General features: G+C 51.9%; 1 protein-coding gene across 1 annotated transcript; it reads left to right on the forward strand.

The window, feature by feature from the left end:
* Positions 1-1,402: 1,402 nt before the first annotated feature.
* Positions 1,403-2,367, forward strand: LOC119332550. The gene has a single exon (XM_037605729.1). The coding sequence runs from the start codon at positions 1,457-1,459 to the stop codon at positions 2,195-2,197; it is 741 nt and encodes a 246-aa protein (XP_037461626.1). The 5' UTR covers positions 1,403-1,456; the 3' UTR covers positions 2,198-2,367.
* The last annotated feature ends 5,995 nt before the right edge of the window (positions 2,368-8,362 follow it).

Genomic DNA, 8,362 nt, shown 5'->3' on the forward strand with positions numbered 1-8,362 from the left:
CAGTCGCAGCTACCTCCATCCTCCATCTGTGGCGCTGTGCGACAGCATATATACCCTGATGCGCGCCGCGCGTACCCATGCACGGTGCCGCGTTCGCTGTCATGTCGGGCGCCGGGCACCCTGCCGTGGCCTCGCCATGTGCACGGGGAGAGACGCGGAGCACCCTCCCGCGCGTGCAACGGCGACCGACGATGTAAGTACGTAGTACGTACGTACGCAGGTACCCGGAGCGTTCCAACCGCAAGAGGTTGGCTGTAGCTGGACACATGGGGACGCGTACGTCCAGCCACGCCGCCAACTCCAAGGTAGTTGCCGTGCATGCGCATTCAGATAAGGTAGGGTACATGATCCGTTTGAGCTCCATTTCTCGTCCGTACCTTTCCCATGGAGCATACATACATAGTTTACCCCGGAATCGCGTCGGCGCATACACATACATGCATGTAGGATCATCTCGGATTCTAAACAAACTTTTTGCCAGATACAGTACATACTGGTCGCTGGCCTGATATATACGACGTGTGTGACGATACGATAGATTCAGCGAGGCTGGCTGCTAACCATCAGAGATTGAGATTGGGAGAGATTTTGTTTGCTGTCTTGTCCTTCCACCTACCCAACCTGTCTTGTCTCTCTCTCCATCCAACTAGGGCACTGGTAGTACTACTCTACTTATATTAATCAGTGCTGTTTCATTTCTAGGCACGGGCTGATTGCCTGCCTCGCTGCTACAAAGTGCTGCTGCACATACACATGGTTCGCTCATCTTGGAAGTTAGTACATCAAACTGGGACTTGCAGCTTCTCGCCATATCCTTTCTTTCCCTTGGACGTCACGCCACAAGACTAGTAGTATCTTTCATCCAGCAGCATGAGGACGAATCCCTTTCATCCGCACACACATTCAGGACGTAATCACGGACATTCATACAATTCTGTGTTTTTATCGATTTGTCACAGCTAGCGATGGCAACAACCATGAAGCAACCTTCCATGTGTCATACTCATCTGAACCCAACACGCTCTTGACAAATTGAATAGAAACATGGAGGATCCTGCCTGCCTGCTTCGGATTGCCCAAACATGCCTCGACACTAGTAGAGAAATTTCCACGCACCTGTGCTCTTCTGTTTCTTCCGTTCATACTCTCATCTGAACCCAACAGATTCTTGAGCGTGCATCTTACTCTGCTGCCCATGAGGGGGAGCCCATCTAATTTCAGTTAGGAACAAACAGGATGCTCTTCGTCTGTCGCCAACGGCACAACAAAACAGATAAGCAACAGCTTGTCTGGATCAGATTCTTGCTGTCCACCGCTCTCTTCATCAACCAATTGCTTCAGCCTCTCCCATATAAATACAGATACAGCCCCAAGGCTTCACCACCAACAGCCTACCATTCTCTTCCATTATTACCATACACAAGAAAAAACATCACCGAAGCTTCAGTCCTCAACAATGGCTTGCCATCTACGGTCGGCGAGCACGCCCTCCAGCCCTCGCTCCAACAACACACAAGTTGAGCAACAGCTCCAGAGCCTCAGCGCAACCATCTCTTCGCCCTTGGCAACCATCGATACGATGTGCCATGGTTTGAGGAGGCTGGCAGACATCTACAGCTGCATCGACAAGATGATGTGCACACCAAGCAGCCAAGCCAGCCTTTGCCACACCCTGCAAAGGGTGGCAGTGGAGGCAGAGCTCGGACGGTCCCTCATCGTGCTCGATCTCTGCAACGCCATGCAGGAGACCTTCATGGAATTGAAGATGACTATCCAAGAGCTCTTGTTGTCCCTCAAGAGAGGAGACGACGTGTCTGCTCAAGTCAAGGCATACGCCAGGCTAGCCAAGAAAGCTCAAAAGCAGTTCAAGAAGATCAGCAAGAAGACTGCTTCCGATAAGAATGACTCCAGGGTGGTCATGCTAATGGCAGAAGCAAGAAAGATCACCATTTCACTGCTTGAATCCACGTCCTCAGTCTTGTCCAAGCAAATTGAGATGCCCAAGTGGTCTCTTGTCTCCAAAACATTGCACAAGAGCAAAACCGTGTGCGAAGAGGAGCAATTGCAAGCGCTGGAGCGCAGTATCGGAGATCTTGAGAGCGGAGTGGAACTTCTGTACAGGAGATTGATCCAGAACAGAGTTTCTCTTCTCAACGCTCTTAGGCCTTTTTTGGTTCATAGGGTAGAAAAATCATAGGAATAGAAAAGTCATAGGAAATGAGATGACATGTATCTCAAATCTTATAAGTATGAATAGGAAAGGAGATGCTCTTTGATTCACATCATAGGATTTTTTCCATTGAGTCTAGGCTAATGTTTATTTTCCTATGAAATGTGGAGGATAGGAAGAATTCCTCCACAGGAATAGGATTCCATTCCTACAAATCAAAGGGCTCTAAAGGAATTTTTTCTATAGAAATCCTATCCTATGAAATTTCTACAAGATTCCTCTAAACCAAAGGAGGCCTTAGTTTGTAGATACCTTGAGCTCTAGTTCCCTGCGGTTGGCATCCACCTTTTAAAGGATTCGTCAATCATCATGATAGCAATTTTGGTAGTATGTACAATTGTGGATATATGAAGAAAGTTCACTTAACTGAAAAGAGAAGAGAAACAGTTTGGCAATTTCATAATTTTTGAATTTTCCCATTTATGCTGATTAACTTACTTTTTGTTAAAAAAAAACTAACTGACTTGGTTTCTCATAACTGGAAGAAAAGACCTCTCTCCTCAAACATACTATCTTATTTACAAGCAAGTAAGCAACAGAAAAATAACATAGAATTTGGGGCATTTCTGTTGTTATGACCGGCATAGGGGCTTAGCCCAGTGGATTATGACCCAAGTATCTTAATTAGGGGCATGACCCAATTATCTTATCGTATTAGCATCGTTTGAGGAGTCAAGTAAACCTCTCTATATAAGAAGAGGAGATGTATCAATCTAATCAAATAAGAAGCAATCAATATTTGCTCGGCTTCCCTTAGGGAGCCGGGAGACCTAAACCCTAGCCGCCTCCTGCTTTCGCCGCCGCTGCTCCCATCGCAAGGACGGCGCCACGCCGCCGGCCGCCGCGCACCAGCCCTCGCCCTTCCCCCTCCTTTCCTTACAGGCTACGCCTTATACCGAGTAGAACCCTAGTTTCTACAAATTTGGTACCCAAAGAATCGGGTTCTATCATGTCGTCATCAACACCCACGCCGCCGCTGCCCATCATCACCACCACCCCGATGACCACTGCCGGATCCCCAACGCCGTCGGCCCCCGTCACTTCCGCGCCGCCGACAACCTCCGTCTTCACGCCGGAGGAGATGACCAGCACCCTGCGGAACCTCGTGACGGTCGTCCAGGGCATCTCCCTGTACTTGGTCGGCCCGTACACCACCCCGCCGGCTGCGCCCCCCGCCTACAGCCACCCGGCGACGCACTGGCCGATCCAGAACGCGTCGGGCCCGAGCGAGATGCCCCTGCTGCCGTTCCAGGCGGGCTACACCGGCAGGCCCCCGCCGCTGCTGCACCTGCCCTGGTACTCGGTACCCGCGGCGATCACCGGGGCCCAACCGTCGCTCCAGCCGCTGCCCGCCCCAGCGCCGTCCTGGCCGCAGTGGCCCGCGCCCGTTCTCACGGAGCCACCCGCGCCTCCCGCGCCCGGCCCAGCGCCGCAGTGGCCGCACTGGCCCGCGCCGGCCCCAGCCGCGCCGCCCGCACCGGTCCAGCTCCCACCGCCACCGCCCAGCTCCAGATTGGGCCAGTCCACACCGGGAGAACTTCCGATCCAGCAGGTCCGGTTTCCGCCGTCACCGTCCCTGATCCCGTCCTGGCTAATCGGGACGTCGCCACCGCCGGTGTACACAGAGGGCGGGGATCCACCGGTACCCACGCTGTAGTCTGGGGCCTCGTCCGGCTCCGCGAGGGCCTACGACGGCCTCCCCACCGTTGACCGGGCGCCGTCATCATCACTGCTCCGCACCGCCGAGCCGGTCGGCCATGGCGCACCGACCCAGACACCGCCACGGTTCGCCAAGATCGATTTCGCCACTTATGATGGCACAGAGGACCAACTTAACTAGCTCAACCAGTGTGAGCAGTTTTCCATGGCCAGCGCACGCTCGTGTTGGAGCGCACTTGGCTGGCATCCTACCACCTCCACGGTGCAGCCCAGACCTGGTACTACGCCCTCGAGCAGGACGAGGGCAGCATGCCCCCTTGGGAGCGCTTCCGCGAGCTCTGCCTCCTTCGCTTTGGGCCTCCGGTTCACGGGAGCCGCCTTCCCTTCACCTCCACGGTGTAGGACTTCGCCGACCATTTTCAGGCCCTGGCATGCCATGCGTCGAGCATGACGGCGCAGCAGCGGTCCGACCTCTTTGTCGGTGGACTTTCGGATCACATCCGCGTGGACGTGGAGCTTCGGGGACCCCAAGATATCCAGAGGCCATGTACTACGCCGCGCGTTCGAGCGCCGCGCGGTGGCCGTCCAGCAGGAGTCGCCGTCCTGGGCCACTGGGTCGCTAACCTGGCCAGATCCCGCTCAGGGTCGGCCTGCTCAGGCTTCCGCGGCACCCCTCGCCGCGGTCGCGGCGCGCCTGTTCTGTCGGCTCACCTCGGCCGAGCTACTCGAGCGTCGCCACCAAGGGTTGTGCTTCAACTGCGACGAGCCCTACACACCCGGCCACGCCTGCTCGCGACTCTTCTACCTGGAGGTTGCAGACTACATTCCGGAGGACGCCGTCGCCGCCGACCTTGCCGCCCCGGCTGTCGCGAAGGTGTTTGACGCTGGTTGATCACCTCGAGGAGTTCAGCAAGCGCTTCCCCACCTTACAGCTCGAGGACGAGCTGTTTGTGCAGGTGGGGAGAAGTGTTATGACCGGCATAGGGGCTTAGCCCAGTGGGTTATGGCCCAAGTATCTTAATTAGGGGCTTAGCCCAATTATCTTATCGTATTAGGATCGTTTTCTTAGAAGTCAAGTAAACCTCTCTATATAAGGAGAGGAGATGTATCAATCTAATCAAGTAAGAAGCAATCAATATTTGCTCGGCTTCCTTTAGGGAGCTGGGAGACCTAAACCCTAGCCGCCTCCTTCTTTCGCCGCCGCTGCTCCCGTCGCAAGGACGGCGCCACGCCGCCGGCCGCCGCGCGCCAGCCCTCGCCCTTCCCCCTCCTTCCCTTATAGGCTACACCCTAGACCGGGTAGAACCCTAGTTTCTAGCACGTGTCATATAAAATGTTGTCCAGTTTATGATTTTACACTAGCGATGTTACAAGAAGTAATGGTGTCTCTAATGGCCTATGGGTCTCGGCTAGTTGATGGATCAACGCGGCCAGATTCCTTCATACCAGAGTTGTTTGTTGCCAATGGCCATGTATGAGATGGGACGCCGAAGAAAGGCCGTGGCATCACCTCCCACCTTAGATGAAAGAGTGGTCTTTCAGGATTGGTCATTAAGTGTCACCACCTCCCACCTATCCTACACATTATCACTGCGAAGCTATAATCAAGGTGCACGGGGGCTTACTGTCTAGCCATTGGTACTCCGCATCTTCACAGAAAATTCAATTTCACCGGGTCCATGCCGGAGACAGCAGGGTAGTCATTACATCATTCGTGCAGGTCGCTACTTATGCGACGGGAGGCTAAAAAAAGAAGGTATCATCCATCCTTAAAGCAGTCACTTCAGTTTTCTTAGGGGATGGCCAGAGGGCTAAATTTTGAACCGACAAGTGGCTGCCTGGAGGGTGCTTCATTGAGGATTTTGCTCCAGCTTTGTTCTCCTTTGTCAAGGATTATGGGCGCTCTGTCCAAGAGGCTCTCTGCAATCGTAACTGAATTAATGATATCGCGGGAGGCATTCGATACATGTCATGGCTCAACATCTCAGAATTTGGGACATCACTCAAAGTGTCTCCTTATCTATTGGTGTTTCAGATTGCCTAGTCTGGAAGTTGACCGCTGATCACAAATTCTCGGCCAGCAGCGTGTATAGCATGTTCTTTGCAATGAATGTGCGTTTTGCTTGCCACAAGCCGATTTGGAGATCCAAGGCTCCCCCGAGATGCAAATTCTTTATGTGGCTTGCGGTCCATCACATGTGCTTGACCGCTGATAATCTGGAGCGTAGGGGTTGGTCTTCTAATGAAAACTGCCCGATGTGCCTCTCGACACACGAAGACGGTACATATCTTTTTGTGCATTATGGTTCACATAGCAGGTTTACCCAAAAAGGCTTTCGCCCTCTTTATATATAAAGCAAATCACCAAGCCACAACATCCAACAAAGGTTTACGAAGCAGACACACAGACACACAAAGGTAGCACAAACAGGTAGGTTCAATAAGGATTCTGCTGAGGGCACAACTTAACAAACCCTAAATAAAACACAAAGGATGAGGATGTCGATGGATGAGGAAAGCCATCACACGGAGATCAGCGATGAGGATGTCGATGGCGTCTCGGTCCTGCGGGCGGGTAAGCAGCCGCCAAAGCTGCATATAACCACACATTTTGAAAATGGCGTCCGTACCACGCCAAAGAGGCACACGCCGAATCACAAGCTTATTGTGTATCGTCTAGGCAAGCACCCCAATATTCAGCCACCCAATGTGACGGAGCCGTAGCGGGGAGACAAGGAGTTCCGCAAATAGGTCTGGGAAATTAGACACACAACATGTTTCGATGAAGTTCAGAGAATGGATGCACGCAGATTTTTGAATTCCTGATGATAGCTTCGCCAGTACTGAGGATTGGTGGTTGAGTGCGCGGAAGGAGATTCTCAAGAACGAGCGGCGCAATTTTGACACCATTATCAAACTGGTGCATTGGAGGATTTGGAAGGAACATAATGCCATAATTTTTGAGCAGGTGGCGTGCAACATTGATAGGATGCTGGATCAAATCAGTGAAGATATTAGGGCTTGGAGGGTTGCTGGCTGTGTCAGTGATCTCTTTTAGTTTCTCCTCTTTTTCTTGCCTTCGTGTTGGCTCAGGTGGTGGGCCTTCTTCTTTGTTTCTTCAGAGTTTATACTCTGGAGGCAGACAGCTCTAGATCGCCTACTGTCTTGCCTTTTGTATTTCCACTTCACATGTAATAAAAGAGCGGCCTATATGGCCCTTCGACACAGTCATGTAATTAAGGAACCATACATATACTTTCAGTCATAAAAAAATATGTCATAGGTTGTATTTAGCTTCTGAGTTATAATTGGTCTTTGCGTAAAAAACACAAAGAATCAATCTATAAAATAGTACCCATGCCGGGTTACCACTGAAATCCGTATGTATGTACGTACGGTACGGGAGCAATATATACAGCCCTGATGCGCGCCCCACGTAGCATGCATGGTGCTGCGTGCGCATGGCCTCGCCATGTGCACGGGGAGAGACGCGGGATGCCCTCCCGTGCGTGCAACGGCGACCGACGATGTAAATCTCTACCTAATAACAAGGGCAGTACTCTGCACGGACGCACCGGCGCAAGTTTCGGCCGGTCCATCTAGGGTCGTTCGATATAAAAACGCATAACCGTCAGATTTGTCCCGTACCGCATCCTCTTTTGTTATCTTCCCCCACGGGAAAAAAGAGGAAAAAAAAAAGGGAACGCCGCAGCTCGCGCGATCCTGCATGCTGGCCTGCGCTGCCCTCATTTGGACCACCGCTGCCCCTGCTCGCCGCCGGCGAAGCAAAACATGACCCGCCTTCACCGCCGCCGCGTGAAGCAAAAAAAAATTACGGGTTCCAGCAAAATCAGAAGACGGTGGTAGCAATTTTTAGGTTGGTTCAGCAAAATCAAAAAAAGTAGGGATGGTAGCAAAAACTCCTGATGCTTCCAGCAAGACTCTGATAGAAGCAAATGGTGTCTCGGTAGTAGCAAAAATCCGAGACGGTTGCAGCAAAAAAAAGCCGTCGCCGCCGTCGACCAAGACCGTTGTGGGTGGATGTAGCAAAAATTGTCTTCAGTTCCAGCAAAAAGAAAATACGGTAGTCGCAAAATCTATCTTCGGTTCCAGCAAATCAAAGCATGGTTGTAGCAAAAAATAGACTGAAAGAAACAGGCGATGTCATGGAGATGGATGTAGCAAAAAATCCACGAAACACCGGTAGTAACAAAACCCAAAATAGTTGTAGCAAAATGGTTCGCCGGTTCCGGCAAAAATCACAACGGTAGCAGATTTTGGGATGAGTGGGTGGTAGCAAAAACATGTGTTGGTTCCAGCAAAAAAAGCATGATTGTAGCAAAATCTTGCTGTGGTGGCCATGGAGAGGAGCACAAATCAGCTGTGAGCGGCCATGGCGACGAGCGCTAGTTGCACTGGGCTAGTCGTTTCCAGCCAAGCACACAGTTGAGGATCTGCGGCCATATAGCCATC

The sequence above is a fragment of the Triticum dicoccoides genome, chromosome 7A, assembly GCF_002162155.2.
Source record: "Triticum dicoccoides isolate Atlit2015 ecotype Zavitan chromosome 7A, WEW_v2.0, whole genome shotgun sequence".
Classification (NCBI taxonomy): domain Eukaryota; kingdom Viridiplantae; phylum Streptophyta; class Magnoliopsida; order Poales; family Poaceae; genus Triticum; species Triticum dicoccoides.